Below are 25,034 nucleotides of genomic sequence, written 5' to 3'. Positions count from 1 at the left end.
ACAGGGGGCGGTGCCCCAACCCCCCAATCGGTCCTACCCTGAGCGTGACTGGGGGTGGCATCGCAACCTCCCAATCCGCCCTGCTCTGTGCATGACAGGGGGCGGAGCCCCAACTCCCCAATTGGCCCTGCTCTGAGCCCGACCAGGGGCTGCACCTAGGGATTGGGCCTGCCCTCTGCCACCCGGGAGCGGGACTAAGTCAGCAGGTCGTTATCTCCCGAGGGGTCTCAGACTGTGAGAGGGCACAAGTGGGGCTGAGGGACACTGCCCCCCCCCCGCCATTGCACAAATTTTTGTGCACCGGGCCTCTAGTATTTTAATAAAAAACAAATGATTTTATATCTTTCTAATCATAAGGTCTTACTATGGAACAAATTCACACATGCCTGTGCATGCGCACACACGCACAAACACACACACCTTGTGTGGAAATTTTCTATCCTTCTACTGAACTTTGGCTAAAAGCTGGCTACTGCTGCCAATATATTCAGGGCCTACACCTATTTATCTTCGACATATGCTTTCTATTAAAGTTGCAAAGAATAGGACACAGTGATGAATTTTAAATTGCACATTTAGGCAGAAGATAACTTGTGTAGATAATTGGAATAGTACAGTTTCAAATGTCTTCCCATCATGTTTCTTTCTCTTTGCCTTTAACCAGTAGGTAAAGTCTTTGCTTTTTAATATAATTTTATGTCCAAAAAAGAAAATGAATGCATATTACCATACAAATGTAACATCAATTTAGAAACACAAATTATAAGCTCTTTCATTACATGATCATATGAAATAATATTCAGGAAAATGTTCATCTATAATCTCTTCATTTTACATATATAACATTCTGTGTGACTGCACACTCTATTATATGATCTCATTCTGAAAGAGAGTATTATAAATACAAGAAAAGGGTTAGAGCTAAGCCAAAAGTGAAAAAAATTCTTTGACTTTTATGCTATGAAATCTCAAATACTGTGATCATTTTTTGCATAAATTTATATAACTAGGAATGGCACAACCAAGCACAGTTCAATAGCCTATCTAGTCTGATATCCTGCCTCTGACAGCGACCAACTCTGGATGCCTCACAGGACAGCATAAACACATAATGTATATAATTATGTACCACTACGCCATTACTCCAGATGGTGGATAGATGATATCCTGAAAGAAATGAAAACAAATCAGAACCCTTATCCCTTCCCTACTCTACAATGTCCCAAAAGGTGATGGGAAACCTCAAAGCACACATTTTACCATAAAATAAGCCAATGCTTTGGTAACATAATGACCAAGAAATGATCTCCTAAAATGAAAAGTCCAACGTAGAAATAGAATCTTAGCTCATCAAAACTCATGATTTGTAAAGGGGGATTTCAATGGATTGAAAAGTATCTAATTCACTCAATTATAATTATATACAAAACAGATGAGCAAATTTTACTAAAGCCTTAAAAAACTCTATCTTTTATCCAACCCATACATTTTGTGATATGTAATACTGTTTCCTACAAACAATATAAAATTTGTATTTTTAACTCTTCAGAGAAATGATATTCACACTTGTTTTGTAATGGTTTTAAAATAAGGCTTGGATTTATTACATGTTCATCTAAGTGTGCAGAACCACAAAATGAAGAAATCTTGGTTTAGTCTTTCAGGAAGTGCTATTTCCTAAACAATCACAGACAAAATAAATGCACTCTACTATTAAAGACTTTTGGCAAAGATAATTCTCTTCCTAAGTATACCTGGATATTGATTTAACAATGCTTGTAGTCAGGAAATAGTTTCTGACCTAAGTCTTTCATGGTATAATTTTTATTCATTTTCCCTTTTTCTGTCCTCAAATAAGTTGTAAAAGATTAGGTCATATCATAATATTTTATATATTTGAAAATCCTTAGTAAGGACTCCTTTTCCAAGTAACTGCATTGGAGGATGATGAACCAAGTAATAGTCTTGTGCTGCATTGTCTTATAATTTTTATATGCTGTATGTCGTAGCCCAAAAGACAAATCTCAAAAACTACTTACCCATTATTTTTACCGAGCACTACTCTTTCCCCATTATAACACGCTTTCTCAAAAAATATATATATATACTTCTATTTCAGAGCCTAAAAAATTCAGAAAGGAACTTTATGGGAGCAAGAAACAATGCACACAAAATTCCACAAAGACACTGCTTCCTTCCCTAGAATAGGGGATCATTTAACGAAATGTATCTCCCAAAATCTCTGGGGCAGAGAGAAACTGTAGAGCAATATCATAAAATCTGCAGCTGTGTTGCTGTTCTTAATAGGCCGCGCTGTTTCCTTAGACCTCAGGAAGCCAAAACACACAGTCAGAGCAGAACTTACCTTAACAGGAATTGGCCAACGCAGCACAGCAGTTAAGATAGATCAGCATCAAAACTGTTATTGAAAAGACTGTACACATCTTTAGGAATTTTCTCTTCAAGCAATTTGCTTACTCCAGGAAAGCTGTATCTATTTATGTTTCCAAACATTGACATTTTTAGAAATAAAAACAATAGGATAGGCAAATAAACTTTACTATATATTGATAAGCATTAATAACTTACTTTTATTGCCCACCAAGGCAATCAGTGGCTGAGTTTCCGACTCCTCGCTCACTTTCTTCACCACAGTATACCAGTCTTCTAAATTCTCGAAGCTTTGATAATTTGTAATGTCATATACCAAGAGGATTCCCTGTCACAAAAGAGTTACAGAATATTTGTAATACACTACTTGAAAATAATATTAATACTAAATACTCTAAGTAATGCTTCAGATATGCCTAGAATCATGTAAAAATACAAATGAGGGCTATTCTATATATAAACTTACTTTGATTTAAGCTATTAGCAGACAAATAATAGTGAATCTTTTCATTCAAGATAAATCCAAACCAAGTAAAGCAAGCTAAATAATAATTTTATCAAGTTATAAGTGGTTTTCTAGTAAGATATCTGGGATATGCTTGGTAAGTTATAATCAATGTAAGAAAATATGACAGAGGTAGAAAAAAGCTGCAAGGCCTACAATCCTGTCTGTTACTTTCATGAGGTCAAATATTTAAACCTTTCAATAAAAAAACCATCTGCTGCTGCTCTTTTTAAATATTTTTTAAATGGAGATTCCATGACATCCCTTGATAGGCCATTTCAGTGTTTTAACACAATTTTCTTTAAATGAAATAAATCGATTTCCTCTTTTGGTCCTCTGTGCATTTGGAGAACAACATGTGAGTATCCTCCTTGTAATAACCCTTCGTGTACTTGAACATAGTTAAGAAACTCCTTTACTGTCTCCTTTCCAGAATAAACAAACTCAATTCCCTAAACTTGCCTCAAAGGACCTATTTTCTATCCCTTTAATCATATTTGTTGGTTCTTCCCAGGACACTCTCCATACAATTTTTTGACATCCTCTTTAAAATGAGCAATGTAAAACTAGATATGATACTGTAATAAAAGCATGAACAAAGCCAAATATAACAGAGGGATTGCTTCCTGCCTCTTATATATCATATTCCTTTTAATATATCCCATTATTTTGTGGGGGAAGGAGAAGTATGTACACACAAAAATAACAGTGCCAGATTCTTGACTCTTATCCAGTTTGTGGTCAAACACTTAATACAAAGCTCTGCATACAATATAAGTCTGGACCCTAATAGCATTTATGTCTCCTTCTTCTTAGGTTATAATCATAAATGTTGACTACTTTTTTTGCACCTATAATATATTAGACATCTCTAGATCTTTTCATTAATCATCAGAACAAGCATGCAAAGCTGGTGTTATTATTCTCATTTTACTAATAAACAGAGGTTAAAATAACGAAGGTCACACAGCTAGTTAAGTAATTGAGCCAGAATTTGAATCAAAGACTGAATAAATATAAAGTTCACTCATTCATTCCACAAATATTTGTCTGCCAACTATATGCCTAGCACTGTGCTGGGTGCTAGGGATATAAATTCCAAACCTCCAGGAACTCACAGTCTTGCATCAAAGCCAAGCACAAAAACAGACAAGTATACCAACACAGGAATCACGGACAGTGATATCTTGGTAAATATTTACCATTGGCTCAGGGAATGGTACGGGTGGGGATCGGAAGAGTGTTGTTTGTAGCATTTGCCCATTTCTGTGGTGTAAATACTGTGTGGCCATTTTCAAGTTATCAAAGTCACTTCACTGATCACAGAGTGTGGTAGGATATCACTATATAGCACCTCTACCACACAGGTACACTAAACATAAATAATCTCCAAAGCATAGATAATAAAAATATATAGCAAAATAACCCTAGCTGGTTTGGCCCAGTGGATAGAGCATTGGCCTGCAGACTGAAAGGTCCTGGGTTCGATTCCGGTCAAGGGCACATGCCTGGGTTGCGGGCTCGGTCCCCAGTAGGGGGCGTGCAGGAGGCAGCCAATCAATGATTCTCTCTCATCATTGATGTTTCTCTCTCTCTCCCTCTCCCTTCCTCTGAAATCAATAAAAATATATTTAAATATATATATGTGTGTGTGTGTGTGTTATATATATATAGCAAAATAATTAGTAAGTGAGCATATATTTGTTTTTTATATAATTTGTAAGTTTATATATAATTTTTAACCATAAATGTATTCAACTGGCTCACAAAAATTCCTGAACTTAACAATAACTCTTCCAAACTGGTTCTAGCATACTGCTGTTATGGTCTTCCAGTATCATGCTCTTTTATTCAACTACACTGGCCTCCAAGTCACTTATTCTCTCTGAATCTTGGGTTATTTGCCTCTGAAATTAGATAACTGAGTTAAATCCCTTCCAGTTTAAATATTCTATAATTATTATGCAATATCACTTGCCTGATTCATTTTAGTAACTTAGACATCTATTTCTGTCTTCCCAAATGCACTGAAATAATGCCCGACACAGAATTATCCTATATAAAAAAGGCTAATATGCAAATCAACCAAATGGCGGAATGACCAGTCACTATGGCGCGCCCTGACCACCAGGGGGAAGACGCTCAACACAGGAGCTGTCCCCTGGTGGTCAGTGCACTCTCACAAGGGGAGCACTGCTCAGCCAGAAGCTGGCCATGGGTGAGCAAAGTGGCAGTGGCAGGAGACAGCCTCAGCAGAACATCCCCTGAGGGCTCCCGGACTGCAAGAGGGAGCAGGCTGAGCTGAGGGACCACCCCCCCCCCCAGTGCATGAATGTTGTGCACTGGGCCTCTAGTTTAAAATAATGAGCATAATTCCACTTTTCTTATTAAGAATAAACCCTAGAACTGACCTCTGAAGAAAGCTAATCTTCAATCTACTAACTCCGCCTCCAGTTGTCATGAGTGATAATACATGTGGTAAAAGAGCTCTGCCCTGGAAGTCAAATTATTGTTGGGTTGCAGTCCTGGCCCTACTATCTACTGCTTTTGGGCAATGCTTCTATCATCACCTTCATAATACTTGCCATGCCTAAGTGACTAAGTGAAGTAATAAAAAATAGACTTATTTTAAAACTAACACACACAATTGCTGGAAATTATTTTTATTATTCTGAGTGAAAAAGAATCACAGTTTCAAAGCAACTTAAAGGTAGTTTTTACACTCATAAATTGAGCCTTGACCTAGGATGACTCTTAAACCTTAAGATTTGAGGAATTATTCTAATTAATATATGCAAAACTTCATCTCAACATGGGTCAATATTTGAAAATGATAGAACACATGCAAATAAAACATGGCTACAATCTCTTAATAATCAGTACTAGACAGAGCTATGGAATAACAATTAAATACCATTGATCTAGACCAGGGTTCTATGGCCCACAGGTCAAATACAGTCCACACCCCATATTTTCATTTATTTATTTGTTTTTTAAATATATTTTTATTGATTTCAGAGAGAGATAGAAACATCAATGATGAGAATCACTAATCAGCTGCCTCCTGCACACCGTCCACTGGTGACTGAGCCTGCAACCCAGGCATGTGCCCTTGACTGGAACTGAACCTGGGACCCTTCAGTCTGCAGGCCGTCATTCTATCCACTGAGCCAAACCAGCTAGGGCCCCATATTTTTAAATAAACTTCTAATGAAATATACTCATATTCATTGTTACCAATAACTGCTTTTGCACTACAACTGCAAAGTTGAGTAGCTGCAGCATAGACAGTAGGGCCTACAGAATCTAAAATAGTTTCTATCTGGCTCTTTAAGGGAAAGTTTACCAATTCCTGATATAGACCAATATGTCCTGTATTTCCCAGTCAGCGATACCTATATATCTTCCAGGACTCAAGAAAGATAGAAGGATAAGCTTTTTTCATTAAACTAGCTATCTATCAACTCAAAAATCTATCTGTTCATATGCCAATTCTCAACAGCATTCATGTAAAAACTACGATTTTATCTCTGCTCCTAAGATGACAATTTTGTACCAGTTTTGACCTTCACCTCTATGGTGAAAAATTGAGAAGGGAAAACAAGAAAACCAAAAACACTAAAATACAAAAGAAATTCCAGGCCAGAAGTGTACTATATTAATCAGGTGATCACTTCATTAAGTATATAAATGTCTCTAACCACTATGTTGTACACCTGAAACTACTGTAATACTGTATATCAACTGTAATTGAAAAGTAATTTTTTTAAAAATAAAGGGGAAAAAAAGAAATTCCAGGGCTTTCGGTTTCACCTCCAACATGTAAAGAGCTTGGAAGTTGTCACATTTGTCCTACAATCAGAAAAGAAAGCTAAACAAATGGAAAATAAATTACTTTTCTTGGATATAACAGAGCCGAGTTTGGCAGGTAATTTCCACTCTGAAATTTGGGAAGAGAAGTAAATTCAGAGAGTCATAACCCAAATCTGCTTACCTAGAGCAGAAACCATCAGAGCCAGTAAATGGTAGAAACATTTAAATGATAAATTTGATAAAATGCTGAAGGTTGAGTATGGTCTAGCTTGAAAATTCCTGGGGGAGTGAATTTTATCTCCAAGAAGCCCACCAGATCCTCGTAAAGAATCAAGAAAGATTCCTTCCTGGCTCTGGCATGGGAAGGGAGAAAGTAACCATTGTAAAATATGCACAGAGCATTATCCATAAAAAGAGACATTCTCACCAAGAGAAAAGGCTTAATCAGAGTCTTACCTGATGACATGGAGGAAGGGCAGTTCCTAATTACAGCCCTCTCTATCACCCTGTATCACCTAAGTGGGAAGAGCTAAGAAACACCTGTGAAGGTCACAGCCCAGGGTCACAGGCCACCAAAAGGCCATGACTTAATCATAAGAGTACAAAATGTTTCCCCTCCCTCATACTTTACCAAACACCAACACAGCTGCAGTATAATAGTAGTGGATTATAGCTGAAAAAGCTACAAGACACAAACTTCAACTAAGAAAGAATTCTTTAAGACACCCAGAAAAAAAGGAGAGAAAAACTCAAAGACATAGAGGAATTTGATGTCTCTGGCACCTACAGCTTCAGTTAACATTAAATTCAGACTAACTCCTGGCCATGTTAACATAAAACCTCACAATAAAGGCCTATTTGACTGAGTTCTTATTACTCAATACATCATGTCTAGCTTTCAACAAAAAATTAGAACACTAAAAGGCTGTTTGAAAAGAAAAAGCAATCATTAGAATCAAACTCAGATATAATAGAGTTGGAATTATCAGACCAAGAATTTTTGTTTGTTTGTTTTTAAAATATATTTGTATTAATTTCAGAGAGAAGGGGAGAGGGGGAGAGAGAGAGAGAGAGAGAGAGAGAGAGAGAGAGAAACATCAATAATGAGAGAGAATCATTGATCAGATGCCACCTGCACACCCCCTACTGGGAATCGAGCCTGCAACCCAAGCATGTGCCCTTGACCGGAATGGAACCTGTGACCCTTCAGTCCACATGCAGGCTGACACTCTACCCACTGAGCCAAACCAACTAGGACGTCAGACCAAGGTTAAAATAACTATGATTAATATGTTAAAAATTCTAATAAAAAGGTAAGACAACATAGGTGAGTAACATAAGCAAAGAGATGTAAACTCTAAAGAATTGAAAAAAAAAAAAAAAAAAAAAAAAAAAAAGGAGCCCTGGCCAAGTGGGATCAGGCCTAAACCGGCAGTCGAACATCCCCCAAGGGGTCCCAGATTGGAGAGGGTGCAGGCCGGGCTGAGGAATACACACACCCCCACTCCCATGCATGAATTCCGTGCACCAGGCCTCTAGTTTAAAGTATAAAAATTGGTATCATAATAAAGCGGTCAATTTTCCAAGAAAACATAACAATCTTTCACGTACATATACCTAATAACAGAGTATCAAAATACATGAGACCAAACTGATAGAACTATAAGAAATTCCAAATCCTCAGATCCAGTAATATAATTGGAGATTTCAACACTCTTTTTTCATTAATTGATACATCAAGCAGAAAACCAGTAAGTTGAACGGAACAGCACTAACAATCAGCGTCATCTAATTGACATTTACAGAACAGTTTGTCCAACAACATTAGAATTTACACTCTTCTCAAGTTCACATGAGACACTCACCAAGACATGCTGAAATAAATAAGTAATCCTATCTAATAATAGACAAGCATGGTAATTGACCATACCTTCGCTACGCCTCCCATTGGCTAATCAGCACGATATGCAAATTAACCACCAACAAAGAGACAAACATGGTAATTGACTGTACCTTTGCTACTCCTCGCATTGGCTAATCAGCGAGATATGCAAATTAACCGCCAACAAAGATGGCGGTTAATTTGCATACGTAGGTGCAAGAAGCAGAGGAGTGAAGACTGAAGGTGGCTCCAGCCGGGGCAGCGAAGGCTTGAAGGCGGCTCCGGCCGGAGCAAAGGCCTGGGTCCCGGGTGCCGGAGGAAAACCGATGCTGGCAGCCAGGGGAAGGGAAGGCCTATTGCATGAATCTTTTTGTGCAATAGGCCTCTAGTCGTTAACATAAAAAAATAGAACATTTTAATAAAAATTAATATTTTTCTTGAACATTAACTTATCAGACACTGAATAACTGCACAAATTAATAAGTGTAACGCAAATAAACCAGTTTTTCTTGTTCTCCAAAAGTGAAATATTTCCTGTTGTGCACACCAAACAAGTCAGTACAAGACTAATGACATGGCAATCGGCTGCTAAAATATTCGCTGCTAGCATTAGTGGAGAGAAATGGTGCACCTGCAAGTAAGGCACATAAGGGAAATGAATGCAATACAATTATTGTAATCAGTCACTAGCAAACGTTGTAGTTCATTATTAATAATTATGTATAACAGGATATTGTAAAAATTAAGTTATGAAATTTTTATTAAAACGTTTCTTACATACCGTTATATTGGCTGGGCCACAAAAATATTTATTGTGGGCCTTGTTTGACATGCTTGGATTATACTGTGGGCCATAAAATATACCTTAGCAAATTTATAAGAATAGAAATCATACAAAGCATGTTAGCAGATAGACTACAATGGAATTAAATTAGAAATCAGCAATAGAAAGATAGCTGGAAAACTCAAAATATTTGGAGATTAAACGACATACTTCAAAATAACACATGGGTCAAAAAAAAGTATCAAGAGAAGTTAAAAAATACCTTAAGCTAATAAAATCACAACCTATCAAAACTTTTGAAATAGAGCAATAATAGTGCTTACAGGAAAGTGTATAGCACTGAATGTATATATTAGAAAAGAAGAAATATCAATAGCCTGAGCTTCCACTTTAGAAACTAAGGAAGAAGAGCAACTTAAGCCTAATGCAAGCAGAAAAACTAAATAATAAAAATTACCTAGAGATCAATAAAACTGAAAAGAGGAAAACAATAAATAAAATGAATAAAACCAAAAGCTGGTAACTCTCTAGCCAAGTTAACCAAAAAGGGAGGTATAGAAAAGAGACAAATTAATAAAGGGTATCACTACTGATCCCATAGACCTTAAAAGGATAATAAAGGACTATAAGCAACTCTATGGCTAAAATTTGACAACTTAAATGAAATGGACCAATTCTTTAAAAGACAAACTACCAAAATCATATAAGCAGACACTGACTCCCAGGGCCTCTGCCCACCAGCTTCAGCACACCAAAGCCAGACCTCTAAGTACTCATCTCTTTGGGAGTCTATACAAGCACCTCAAAGCCCTAAGTCTCTCACCACATGGATCAATCCAGACCTCTTCTGACTCCTTCCAGAATTCTATCAGAATCTTCTCAGCCAAAAGAAAATACAACTCCCTCACAAATCCAACACATCTTGGTAACAACTAAAATCTGAAAAGAATCAACTGGGGATACTGGAAATAATTTTCTTGGTAATCTTGTAGATATCTAAACCCATCACCATGTGTCATGTCCCTGGTACCCTCTTTTACCACCCATCTACCCACTATTCATCCTTTTCCTATGTCTTTATCCCCTTACTACCCTGTGCTTCCTCTTCCCAATTTGCCCTACCAGTGCTCCTCTTCTTCCCAAATATTTCTGCCATGACTTTTGGAAATCAGATTTCAAGTTTAATAAATCCTGCTATATTTTCAAATTCTTCAACACTAATTTCCTCCATTTTCTATATCTTAACATCTCTTTCTCCCCTGCAATTCCCTTCTCTTTGTAAACCTCAAGACGTTTAGTAAATATTATATAAAATTACTTCATATAGTATTTTGTTTTCATCTATTTCACTTATCACCATATCTAATAAGCATGATGAGTCAGTAAATCAAATGGATACCATTTGCAAAGGAATAACTGGTAGGATTCTTGAAGAAACAAACACTGGTGGGAACACAACAGTCTTAGAAGGTATTTCATAGATTTATTTCTAAATTTTATAAGGCACCGTACACACACAATTTAACCTTCCCTAAAATGAAAAGTTCCCTATTCTCAAAATGCAGGTGATTTTTCTCCCTGATTTGTATGACAAATAATGTACTTTAGTTTTTAATTATATATAGAAATAAATCATATAGATATACAATAGTCATAACAACATATACTTTGAAATAAGTACATTCTGTAAGAAGAAATAGCAAAGCAAGAGAGGTCTGCAAATATAATTAGATATAAGTTGGCAAAAATCCAACTAAAAATTTCATAATAAAAGATAGCAGAGGGGCTCAGGGAATCCCACTTTCAGATGTGATCTCTCCTCAGTTGTCATACCAACACCAAATCCTTTTGTTGGTGGTTAACAGGCTGGCTCATCTGTGTGGGGCACTGGCACACAATAGTAGTTATGTTCTAACTCACAAATGACTATACTTCATTGAGCTTATGCTCAGTAGGGCAGTGTTTGCTAACCACTTAGATTCCAGGATGGAAAGAGCTACAAAAATGAAACATGCAGTTCTTCTCTGAGGTTTGTTATTAGCCTCTGTTAGCCACAGGTTACAAGGCACTAAACACTACGCACTGTGTGTTTGCTTGTAACCACTATGAAAAATAGTCTATAACATCTTTCTGAAGACTCCTAGAAAAATTTAAGGCAATTCTAAACCTGGGAACTTAACTGGGATATGCTTCAATTCTTAGAACAGTTCTTGTCAAAATATCCCACTAATTCTTTCTTGGGTGTCAATTCAATTTTGTTTCACACAATACTATTCAACAGACTATTACTAAAGTTTAATGCTACTGGGGGGGGGGGGGGAAGAGGATAAAATAATCAGTTTTATTTTAAACTAAATCAATTTCCAAACAACAAATAAGCTTCTTCATGGATGTTTTAAAAAGCTTTTAAAAAAAGATTCACTAACTTAATAGCTCTGATGGTTTTAAGATAATTGTTTTTATACCCAATATATAAACTAGAGAATCTAAAATAAAATCCTAATAATACATTAAATTGATGTCCTCAAAACAGTTCATCAAAACATTATTTATGAAGAGTTCTATCCTGTAACGTGTGTGCTAAAATATAAAGTATTCATGAGATAGGTAACAGATAGCATCAACAACTCTAGAAACAATATTGATCCACTTTGAAGAATAATTATATGATATAATATAAAGTTAAGTATATTTAAATGCTACTAGAATTATTTGAAAGTATTGTTCTTGAAAAGTAACATTTCCCCTAATTTATGGTAGTGAATTGTAGTTAGAGCTTCTCTGACCTGGATAAAAAATTTACACATATTTTAACAAGAAACTACTAGTAAATGCACTTTATATATATTACATAGCATTTAATTTAAAATCTCTGGAAAGAAGATAAAATTTATTATATTATCATTAATTTATGACAATTCATTTTATCATCTCAGAATTACTAGTTTCCTGAGACACTTTCATGCAAATGTTAATGGACCTCTCAGAAATACTATATTATATTGTTGTTTAATAAAACATGGTATATGCTTACAACATTCACAGAAACTGTAAAATATAAATAAGACACCATCAAAGAGAAAAAAGACCACCTTCAAAATAGAAATCTTACATAACAAGTTCTAAAAATATATAGCAATCTCTTCCTCCCAAGATATGAAGTGAATTAGAAGAGAATAGAGAAATTTTACTAACCTCAAGTACTCTCAAAAAAGGTGGAAATTTCTGAAATTTCTACAAATTTGCCCACGATGCCTACTAATTATAAGCAGGTATGTAATAGTATAAAACATACACTGTACAAAAGATGATGTGAGGGGATGTCATACATTATGAATGTACAAAATGCCACTAATTATATACTTTAAAATGGTTCATTCTATATTACGTGAATTTCACATTAATATTAATTTTTATATAATACCATAATTTTATAACATTAACAAACTTTAAATAATTTAAGTATATCAAATAATAATTTTTAATGACTTTACATATGGTAAAATTAAAAGATTCCAATACATGAGTGTAATATTTCCCTAAGTTTTAAATTAATTAATTAAATTTTGTATTATTTTCACTGAGATGCATAAAATCTTCCTGTTCTCCACTAACTCTAGCTACATCTATAAAACATAAAGATTTTATTTGACACTCAGAATCAAATATCATAAGCTTGACTAATCTAATTTTCTTTTTTTCTTTTTAATCCAATATGTGTCCTTGAAGATAGATCTTAATGGAGCAAAGTGGATAGAGATTTTTATTTTCAAATCCCATTTTACCAACTATGTGAAACAAGGACTGTTGATTTCTACAAATCTCTGTTCAGCAATTTTTCTTTAGCTTAATATCCACTTTAAGCATAATCAGTTTAAAACAAAAAATTAAACAACAATAAAGACAGAAACCAAAACCTGAGATGTACCTTTTAAGGGAAAAATAAACATGCATAAAGTACCAAGTCATATGGTCACAAGAGAAAATGTTAAGTGAGCAGGAAGGCTTTTCAGGAGACAAATAACAATCTATCTATATATATAAAACCCTAAGCGACTGTTCGACCGTTCAACCAGTAGTAATGATGTGCACTGACCACCAGGGGGCAGACGCTCAATGCAGGGGCTGCCCCCTGGTGGTCAGTGCACTCCCACAGATGGGCGCCAGATGCCGGGCTCACAGTTAGCGAGCGCTGCTGCAGTGGTGCGAGCCTCTCCCATGGATACTCCCCCTGCATTCCCTTCCCCCATCTGGACCAGGACTGGGATTGGGACCGGCATCAGGACTGACTGGGTGCAAGGCCGCGGCCGCTTATCGGTCATGGGCACACCAGTATCTCCCTAGGACGGGCGCGCGGAGACGCGCAGAGACCGCAGTGGAGCAGCAGCAAGCCTGCTGCAGTGGTGCGAGCCTCTCCCATGGATACTCCCCCTGCATTCCCTTCCCCCATCTGGACCAGGACTGGGATTGGGACCGGCATCAGGACTGACTGGGTGCAAGGCCGCGGCCGCTTATCGGTCATGGGCACACCAGTATCTCCCTAGGACGGGCGCGCGGAGACGCGCGGAGACCGCAGTGGAGCAGCAGCAAGCCTACTCAGCAGCAGCAGCAGCAGCAGCGGCAGCGGCAGCGGGAGTGGCAGCAGACACAGCAGGGCCAGGATGAGCAATAGTAGCGCAGTGCCCAGCCTGGGTTTGGGCTCCTCCCCAGTCGCCTGCCACTTCGCACACTACTACATCCCTCAGGGGATGTTGGACTGCCAGTTTCGGCCTGATCCCCACAGGAAGGACCCCACCGGTGCACAAATCCATGCACCGGGCCTCTAGTGTAGAAGAAAAGGCAAAGAAGAAAGAGTTCTAAGAACCCAATCAATGTATCAATCATATAAAAAGCAAAAGTAGGGCCTTTATACATGATCAGAACCAAATGAGCCTTCAGAGAATCGCTTTTTCATCAAAAATTAAAGTAATGGTATTTAACAATCATCAAACTTCATGAAGAAGAGTGCTTAAGATTATCTGTCTTCATATTCTAGATTCATTTCTTATAGGCAACATAGTTCTACATAACCAAGTTCTTATTATCCCACTAAAAACATCAAACTCCTCCCAGTGCCCAAGATGATGTGAAGGAGACACACTAATTAAAAGTGGAAGAAAAAGCAAAAATTAATAGCATGTCCATAATTAACTTTTTAAAGTATACTACTACCATGCACATTCCCTATTTGTACAATATTTTAATTTAAAAACATGTCTATATAAACTCATGTTGCCAAATAATTTTTTGTTATATTATATATACATTTTCTTCTGAAAAGACATCATTATCATGTTAAAATATTGTATGTGCTTCATATATATAATTAGTCATACTTAGTTTTCTGATATAATATAGTGATATATCTATTAAATCTGGAGAACTATAAATATTTAGCAGACTAGTTCATATAACAAAAATACATATACACAAATATGCTTTTTGTCCTCATAATTTAAATGAAATGAAATTTTCCCTTTCTATATTTTTCATTCATTCAGCTTATATATTTTGAAAGTTTTCACTATTCTGAAGTCAGCTAATAAATATCACGGTAACAATTATCACTACATTTATTCAACTGCTGATAATAATATCATGTAATATAAGTAGCATATGAAAGCTATTAGAGTCACAGCAGTTCCTTGATCCAAATCATTCCAAACAATTTGGGAAGGATGAAACCAAAGGATTAGCACAAATATAAATTTAGTTTCTCTACATATCAAATAGAAATCATGTCCAAAAAAAGTGTGTGTGTGTGTGTACCCAGTTATGTGTGTTTGTGAGGAGAGTATTTTCAGTATCAGAATAATCACAGAATTCATGTCATACCTGGGCTCCATAGATATATTTATCCAACATCTTGCCTCCTATTGTCTGCCCTCCTATATCCCAAACTTGAAGTGTAACATTCAAGTTTCCTAAAATAAGGAAAACAAAAAAGGAAAATAAAAGAATACAAAAAAGTTAAGTAACAATGTAACAAATGAATCCAGTTTCACAGAACATTAAATCACAATCATAAACTCTGAACCTAATTTGCCTTTTATTATACAGACTCATGTAGTCAGATATTCAAAAGTATAAAGTAATGTTATCAAAAGAAATCATAGTGGAAATTTAGGCTTATACTTTTACCCCATTTCCATGGAACCACATTTATAATTACCTTTAAAACAAAAGAAAATAAAGAAAGCATTAATTCATAAATTTCTTAAATCTTTTTTTTATATATATATTTTTCTTGATTTCAGAGAGGAAGGGACAGGAAGAGAGAGACAGAAACATCAATGGTGAGAGAGAATCACTGATTGGCTGCCTCATGCACGCCCCACACTGGGGATAGAGCCCAAAACCAGGCATGTGCCCTTGGCCAGAATCGAACCTGGGACCCTTCAGTCCGCAGGCCAACGCTCTACTCACTGAGCCAAACTGGCTAGGGCAAATTTCTTAAATCTTAAAAAATTTTTCTTGAACAGAAAGTAGAACAATATAGTATTTGTACCTGGAACAAGAAAGATACTTTAAAAATAAAAATTGAATTTTATATACTAACCTACCCTATTGCACATAATGAATTTTACTGTTAAGTTCCATACTCTAAAGATTCTAAAGCCCACAGAATGATAATAGACAACAAAATGAATCCATAGTTTCAACTCGAATAAATTTTTTAAATTTGAATGTCAGCTATTATATGCAATAGTAAACATAATAAAAAAATACATGTTTTCAAATTTAACTTATAAAATACAAACACAACCGATTACCCTCTTCAGAAGTGAGGTAGGGTACATACCGCATGTATCACTAAATATGATGCATTTATACCTGTTCAAAGCATTTCCATCGAAACAAATTATATGTGCTTCAAAGCCTTCATAAAATCGGCTTTATAATGCTTCTTCCATGCACAAACATTATAAAAATACAAATCAATCTTTAAAATTTTGTAGTTCATTTTGCAAATTATTGATAAGCTACTCTCTCTAATCAATACAATTAATGACTAGAAAAAGACCATGTTCAATATGCTTTGTAGTTTAACATTTCAAACTATTTCTTCTAATAAAATTATGCAGTTTTCTCCAAAGGTAGGCAGTATCTTCAAAATGAGTTCCCTCACCAAAAATGTATCTTCCTGAAAAATTTGCAAATCAGAAAAACTCAAAATAAAAACTTAGAAATTAAAAAAATGGTCTCACCTCAAACACACAAAAAAAAAAAGAAGAGAAAAGGACTATAAAATATATGAATTTTTATACCAATGTAAAACATTAAAATCGGAAAATGTTAGTCAAACCATTCAACTTTACAACTGAAAGGAAAGCACAACACTGGACTAACCAGCCAAGTTTTGCCCTTAACTCTGAGTTTTGTTGGGTGTTGGGTATGCATTACAATCTTTCCATTATTTGGATGTAGGTCTGTTCATCTGCCAACATGCAGAGGATTTACATGAGGAACCTCCATTAGCATTAATGAGAGCTACTGAAGTTTATCACCTGTCATCATTCCCACATACACTCACTTTCGACGTTCACAGAGTAATGACAGAAATGTTTTTAAGCTCTATGAATATGAAAACCAAAATGTCACAGACTAAGACTTGTCCAACAACTTGTAAAAACATAATTTCTTAAAAATCTAAATTTTTCAAAATTCGAAGCTGAACTCATTCCCCTATACTGCTGTCTCAAATTAAGCAGGCAGGGCTAGCCATCATTAGAATTATATCAAATAATTTCAGAAGCCCTTAGGTAAACAGGCAGTATTCCACTCATTTTATTTGGAAAAACTCTTTACAATCAGTATCTAAAAATATTAATATTTTTACAGTAGGATTTTTGGCAACACTTAATAAAATACATCTACTCCCATTTTTTTCAAGGACAGTAAAGCCTGTCACTTAACTTCATATGAAGATATACTAAGCCTTTTTCCTTTAAGTTCTGATATTCAGGTCCTATCTGAATTAAGTGTTGTGAATACTTCAACTATAACTTTAGGAACATGATCTTCATGACATGTTTTCAAATTCTGAGGACAATCACCTGAAGACTCTAAATCATTTATTCAACTGTCTCCATCTAAGAGGTTTATACTGTATTTATGTGTTGAGGGTATTTTTTAAATCCATACCTTTCCGAATAAGCACTCTTTTGTGTTTGGCTTGTTTTTTTTAATATACATATTCTAGTGCTTCAGAAATAAAAACTGCTATGCATTACTGATAACCCATTAATATACAATGCTAGCAAAAGAACAAAGCAAAAAAGAACATTTCTACTACCATAACCTCAACAAATATTAACTTTTAGTTATTTCATATATCTAGAAATATAATTTTAATTGCCACATTTGAATTTGAGATTAACACATAAAAATAAAAATGAAATCACATAAACATGGAATTCAAATCAACATCACTTTAGTTTCTGCACACATAGACATGAAGTCTCCCAGTATATTTTCAAAATAGCATACCTATGAAGCTATATAAATAACTAATATTTAAATAATATTGCAAAATTTTTAAAAATCAAGAATCTATCTAATATAATTTTCTAATAAAAAAAAACATTAAGAAAATTGCCAGCAATCTAATCCCAAATGCAAAATTGTACAAAATTCCTGCTCCTTTTAAGAAAAGACATGTAACTAGAGAAAAAAAATAAATAAATGAGGTGACAAAATACAGGTAAGTTTCTTTTGGTATGAATCAAAGCCACAAAGAGGATTCAACAGTGACCTTATAAAAGTACACTTGGTGCCTTGGTTAACCTTACTTAAAGTGCTGCATAGTCAAGATGGAACTAAAAACACAAGTCTGCCCACTTCTTGTACTAAAGACTTAGAAATCCTTTTCACAGTAGAACGCTGTTTACTGGACTGTACCCACAAGCTTCCTGAAAGTATTTTGACTAAGGCTCTTAAGAAGCTCTATCAGCAGAATCTCTGACTAACAGATAGACTATTTTAAGCAGTAAAATCTGCACAGTGGTTGCATCCAGACTATACAGCATACCAGATCATGAAATACACTAAAATGGATGAGTATTTGCAAAGTAATGACCTTGAAAACGTGCATGAAGAGAATGTGAATAGCTGGACAGGCGGTATTACACCGCTAACAATCTGAATGGACATAAGAGTTACTGGAATACTAATAAATACTAGATTTGATTACTATGCTTCTTTACTATAAATCCCATAATGCTACCTGCAATGTTTTAGCAAAGGATACAAATATTGATCATACTATATTTAACAGTTACAATGAATTAAAATTAAGGTAATGTATATTAAGGATATACTATGACTTTGTAATTTACTCACCTTAATAGGTAAATTATTTCTTAATTTACCTATTAATTATATAAAATCAAGATACATTAAAACTATTTTTTCCTACTGAAATTTCTACCATAATGTCTACTTAATAGACATAAATCCAATTGCCTTTTCAAAAAAAAGGAAATTTCTGGAACTCTGCCCATCAAAATAAAACTGAATCAGGAAAATTAAAATATACATTCATTGAATATACATTTCCTAACATCATTTTTTAACCTAAGTACTTTCTAACTCTAAAATATTACACTATAAATTTGAATTTCAAAAATACCAAATATTTTTTGCAAAGTAATCAAAATTTAAAAATTGGTTAGTATAGTGCAACAGATCAGAAATCATCACATCTATCAAATATATAAAATGTCCAAAATTAGTCTTAAAATGTTTTTAATGTTTGAGTAGGTACTTGCTCCTTTATTTAAACCTCTGAACTAAAAAATCAGAAAAATTAAACAATATTAATGATACAGAAAGATGGTGTTTTTGCTAATTAGCATCAAAAGAACATAGTCAATAACTAAGTACATTCTGGGATTCCCTGTGTACGACTGGCACTTCTGAAAAAACTGCTCTAAAAGTACGTTTTCAGCATGTATATTATGTGATAATGCATGTATTCTGCTAGTGACTGCTGTAAATATTATGAATGTAGCAGTAACCTACCCATAAGAGTGAGAATGATGAAAATAAAATGAGATTTTTGGTTTTGAATACATTAAAAGAAAATACAAGTGAAACTAAATATGCATATATTTCTCATTTAAACCTCTTGTTGAAAAATAACTCCATAATAGAATATTAGAATTCTTTTCTCATACTATGTCTTCTAATTTTTTTTTCTAAATACAGACCACCACAAAATATAAGAGCCTATTACTAGTAAGATTTGCAGAATACCTTAAATTACCAAGAGTTTTCATTAGCTGTTCCAGAACTCTCATGGAAAGCTGAGAGATGGGGTGCTTGAGAGGTTAAAATATTTTCATAATATTAGATTTTACTAAACCCTTTCCACTATCACTCATATCCCAGCATAGGATTCTGACACTACACTTGCAACTGTTTTTATTCAAATGGGTTTCCTCAGAGAGGAGAGGGATACACTAGTTTATAAGGCTAATCAAGATAAACTGCTTTTAATAAAATACTTTAAACATATAATTTAACCATCACAGTGAATGGACAGAAAATTTTAAAGCCCCAATTGTTCAGTAACTAACTTAAAACAGAAACCACTCTTTTTTTGTTATTATTTCCCTGTATTTCCCACAAAATGTGCTGCAACTGGCATCTAAATAGTTTCTTTGCATGGTGAACTGAAACATCTTGAATGCTCAAACTGTATTTTTATGAGTGCCTAGGGACCCTAAATTTTAGTGGTCTATTAAATGCCAGCAATTTCATGCTGCCTTGCATAAAACAGCATTCACATATTAGAGCACAGAAGTTCCATAGCTACATTATACTTCTGGTCCAACTTTCTCTCAAACAAAAAACTGAAGCAGAGGCTAATCAAAATAATATTTTAAAAAAATAATCCTTTCCAGTCTTTTCCATTTACTTTATACGGTATCTGTTGATAATAGTATAGCGTTTGATTTTTTACAAATGTTTTAGAATTTTATAAGCAACTATTGTTTATCCTCGAAAAATCTGTAGTAGTCAAAAATAGTAGGAGAGTAGAGAAGTATTCATATATAAACTTTATTCTCACTCCATGGACAATGTCTTCATGGTAGATGCTGATGAAAATTAATCTGCCTAAATAAACAGACTGATTACACATATTTTCATGTAGAAGCAGCCCCAAAATTTATTTTACACATTTCTGCCTATGTCTCTTATTATAAAATATGCACAATTTTCTATATTAAACTTTTAGTCTCTTACCTGGCAATGTTATCCTTCTCAAAAAGAAATCCAGTCCTATAGTTTGTTTGTACTGTTTCCCAAAAGTTTCTTGAGCAAAACACGTAGCTAAGGAGGTCTAAAAAATTAATGCACATAATATCAAAATTAATGTCTTTGTTTTAGAAATTTAACATCACATCACTACTAAATCTTATTAAGTAATATTAATATTCATACTCCCATTAATCCAACAACTTTAAGCCGTTCTAATCAGTTTCAAGAGGAAGAGGAACTTAACACGCCACCAGGTAAACTTCACTTGCCAACAGCTATCAGTGGAGACAACAAACTGCTAGATCTCTTTAAATCTGCAATGTCAAGCTCCTTTTCCTAGCTGGAAATTAGAATTTGAAATGTATCCACAGAGAAAACTAAAGCATCATGATAAAAGATCTGAATCTTATATATCCATATATATCAGTTCAATTCAAATTTCAGAAAACTCTGAAGTTTCGTTTTTGAGGTTAAATAATTTGAGTAGTTTGTGCCCTCAGCCAATAATAAAAAATGATTAAGGAGGGAAAAGACTGTTTATATAATTTCTTTTCTTCTCCCCCTCCCCACAAGAAAAGTATCATTAAATATCTAATCTGTCTCTATATTAAAGCTGTTAAATAAAAATAATTCTATAGAATAACTGATAATATATAGCCCTTAAATGAGAAAGTTGATAGTTTTAAATTAATATTAAGCAGGCAAAAATAAATGTTTTCCACCCATGAACCTTAAGTCATAAGAATATTATAACCAGAACAAATATATACAGTATCTACATTATCTTAAAAGCTCAAAAGTTGTATTCAAAATTCTAAGGTTTTACCATTTCTTATCAAAGCAAAAGAATAATTAATCATTCTGGTAACAAGTAAAATAAGTCAGCTTACAAGCTTCTTAAACATCTTAAATGCACTATTTATTTGTAAACTTTCCCAAATAGAAGAGAAAGACAGCTTCATGAAGATTTTATGCACTTCAAGACTCCCAAAGTTAAGGAAAAATGGCACTTTGGTTTGAAAAGTTAAAACTAGATGTCAACTCCTAAATATTTAAAATTAAGATAAAATTTCCTAGGTAGAGCATTATAATTATGACGTAAGTATAGCAGTGCAAAAGAAATTCTAATCAATTTCAATTCCTTTAAACAAAACAACCTAAAACTCCTTTTGACACAAGAAACATATTTCTCACAGAAATGGCAACTTGCATGCCTAGCTCCAATTCCTTTATAATAGTTAAATACTCAGCATTCATAATAAATTTCGAAGATACTTGGTCAAATATTTACTGAGCACTACGAGAAAGATGTTCTGCTAGACAATGAGAAATAAACTCACTACACCAAAATGAAAATTTATTTGGCTTCCCTGAAGCATATAACAATACCATAAAAACTGAGAAATCAGAATTAAAAAGGTAAAATACTCTTTTTTAAGCCCTTTTTACTTTAGACTTATTTATGCCATTGAACTTAATTCAGAACACAACTCATCTGTGAAGAAGCTCAGAGTTCTAGAGAAAAATAACTATCATCACTACTGCTACAGATATTTCAAAATGTTTAATACATGGATGGCTGAAATATTTTAAGTCAAAAAGAAACTCAGAGCATATGTAACATCAGCATAATGTCTTTTAAGGTAATTTTTCACTTTAAGATTCTCAAAGTTCAATGTTTTTATACTAAGGAATATTCAGAACAATTCTAAGGTTCTTTTCTTAGAAACTTCTACCCACACTTTTGAGGCAAAATTAGGGTTTCAAGTGAAATGAAGTATAATCTATCAAGAGTACCGGTCATTGGGCACACAAAATATTAGAATGGATTCTTGTTTCATCTCCGGACACTTTATTATAATTACTATAAAATTAAACAGGATCAACCAAACCAATGGGAGGCACTTCCTCCTCAATTATGTAGTCTTTATACTATTTTTCAGATCCAATAATTTCTCACACATCATTGTATAAATATGGGTCTTAAACAAGTATAAAGTGAGCAACCATCTACCATATCTGAAATATTTCATCTCATTCTGTGGGGTTTTTGTTTGTGTTATGGTTTGGTGAACATTTTGCCAACAATTTTTAACCACACTACACTTACTAATACTGAAAAGACATCATAAAGAATGTTTTGCCTTAAAAAAATCTTTAAAAATATGCAATGAAATCAAAAGTGAGAATCAAAACAGGAAAGAGGTAGAAACGTGTGTTACTAGGGGGAGGAGCTAAATTTCTCTTGGAGAGACTGTTGGTGGTGATCTCAATCTATTCTCTCAGTATGTATCAAAATGCTCTGAGTTAGAACTAGCAGATACACTCATGCTAGAAAAAATGGCCAGGAGTTAAAGCAGGATAAAAATTAGAATGAAAGAGAGGCTGAGTTCATAAAAGAAACGGAAGTAAAATGGCAATGTTGGTAGCTGCCAATAATTTGAGAACTGAATAGGGTATGGAGAAAAAAACTTGATACATGAATAATGATAAAAGGTTAGGTTTCTGATGCTTGTATCTGAAAACTTTGGACCAAAAAACTCTTACGGTTTAAAAATAGATGATTCAAGATGTTGAAAACTAAGTCAAAACACCATAATGAATATCACTGTTATCCTTTGAAGCAGAATGATAGTCCTTCCACAATACAGGAGAAAATATGCTTTGTCCTACACAAAATTTTAGACAGAGATGAAAAACCATAATTATTCACACTAAATTAACAAGAGGAACACATGTATAACAGGCTAAATGAAAAACCTAAATACAGAATTATGAACAAATTTCAACTGAATAATACACCTATGATAATAGATAAATACTGGGAGAAATAAATAAAAGTTTAAAGAATTATGATAGAATGTAGGATAATGGGCAATTTTTTGTCTTTACAAGTGTACTGTCATTACAATTTTAAACAGGAAATAAATTATTTGACTGTAAAAAATGTAAAATGAAAAATTACAAGGCTTTCAAAAGAAAATATGAAGAATGAGAAAACTAAAATGTAACCTAGATTTTTATTGAATAACGGTGTTAGAAACAATGCTAACTGGTTTCAATTCATACATTGAAAAAGTTGTTTGAAGTGTACAAAAACTCCTATAATTAATACTTTATTACGAAAAGTGATCCCAAGTTCTTCTCATCCCTAAAATGCTTAAGGCAACAGCATATTTTCCTCGGTAGTAAAAATCAGTAGCAAAATACAGAAGGCAAGAAAGAAATTAACAGAATTCTCCAAATTCTGCACATGAATGACACGTTTCCCACGGGCCCTGGGAACCCAAAGCACAGAACCAAAGACACGGACACCAGGGTCCAAACCATGCCGGGAGCACGGAACTATGAGGACGAACATGGGAAGCTGGTGCTGATAACCTGAAGGCTCTGGCTGGGGGCCGGGAGGGGAGAAGAAAGGAGACAAACTCGAGCGGTATTCCCAGCAACAGTGTAGGCGCCTCGGGCAGAAGCGACAGGTGCGATGGCAGAGACCCTCCCTTTCCTTTAGGGAAGAAGGGGCGGGGGGGGCGGTCACAGACCCCTTGGAGCTCTCCAAAGAGCAAACACCGGGCGATGTCTGTTCCATTTCAGCAGCTCCACAGCGTTGGGTTACAAACCCCCGGCCTGGCCTCGGGCGGGAGTCCGTCTGGGGACCGGCCGCCGCCGAATATTCCCACGCCCTGGCTCCCATTCATTCAACCGAGCCTCGCGGAAGGCTCGACTTCCGGGCAAGGACCCCCTGGGTCACGCTAACACCTCTCCCCCCAGCATCCAGCCCCTCATAGGAAGGAGCTCAACAGGGGTTTGGGGGATGAATGCTTGAGCTGACAGGTGCTGTTCTGGAAACAGAGAGGAGCGGGCATGATGCTGGGAAACAGCAACTAACGCTGATGGAGTGCACACTGCGTGCTGGGAGCTGGTTGTGGCTTTTCACGTGGAGTGTGCACTTGCACGCTTCGGGCTGGGAGGCGACCCCCGTGCGTCCACCCCCCCTTTTTTTCACAGAGGAAGCACGACCAGGTGAGCAATTTGCCCTCCGCGGACCTGACCAGTCAGTGATTCTGGGGGATCGTATTCCAGAGCCACGCTCGTGGGAGCCCCCGGGGAAGTAAGTGGAGGCATCGGGCACGGGAAGGGGGAGGGGGAGCGAAGTGTGACCTGAACTAAGGGAAGAGATGCGCCGCTCGGGCCAGATCCCTGCCCATCACCAGACGGAGGCTGGACAGCTTCCTGGGGAGGCGAGGCCGGCGGAGTCTGGAAGGACAAGCAGGAGTTCGCGCTGCATCGGGGAGCTGAGAAGTGACCTTTTTAAATAGGTATCATTTCAGGGGAGGGTGGGAAGCTCTCGCCAG

The 25,034-nt window shown here is 35.4% G+C and overlaps 1 protein-coding gene across 2 annotated transcripts in view; it reads right to left on the bottom strand.

The window, feature by feature from the left end:
• The window catches only part of RAB28 (RAB28, member RAS oncogene family), a 69,918-nt gene that overhangs the window by 44,391 nt on the left and 493 nt on the right, over positions 1–25,034 (bottom strand). For both annotated transcript variants that reach the window (XM_005878147.2, XM_005878146.2), the window contains exons 2-4: positions 20,665–20,761; positions 15,250–15,338; positions 2,590–2,719 (exon numbers count right to left, since the gene is read on the bottom strand). In XM_005878147.2, coding sequence (XP_005878209.1) covers positions 2,590–2,719; positions 15,250–15,338; positions 20,665–20,761 — 316 coding nt within the window. The remainder of the gene's footprint in view (positions 1–2,589; positions 2,720–15,249; positions 15,339–20,664; positions 20,762–25,034) is intronic.

The sequence above is a fragment of the Myotis brandtii genome, unplaced genomic scaffold (genome assembly GCF_000412655.1).
Source record: "Myotis brandtii unplaced genomic scaffold, ASM41265v1 scaffold547, whole genome shotgun sequence".
Lineage (NCBI taxonomy): Eukaryota > Metazoa > Chordata > Mammalia > Chiroptera > Vespertilionidae > Myotis > Myotis brandtii.
The sequence above is the reverse complement of the archived record's forward strand: the minus strand, read 5'-3'. Positions and strand labels throughout refer to the sequence as shown.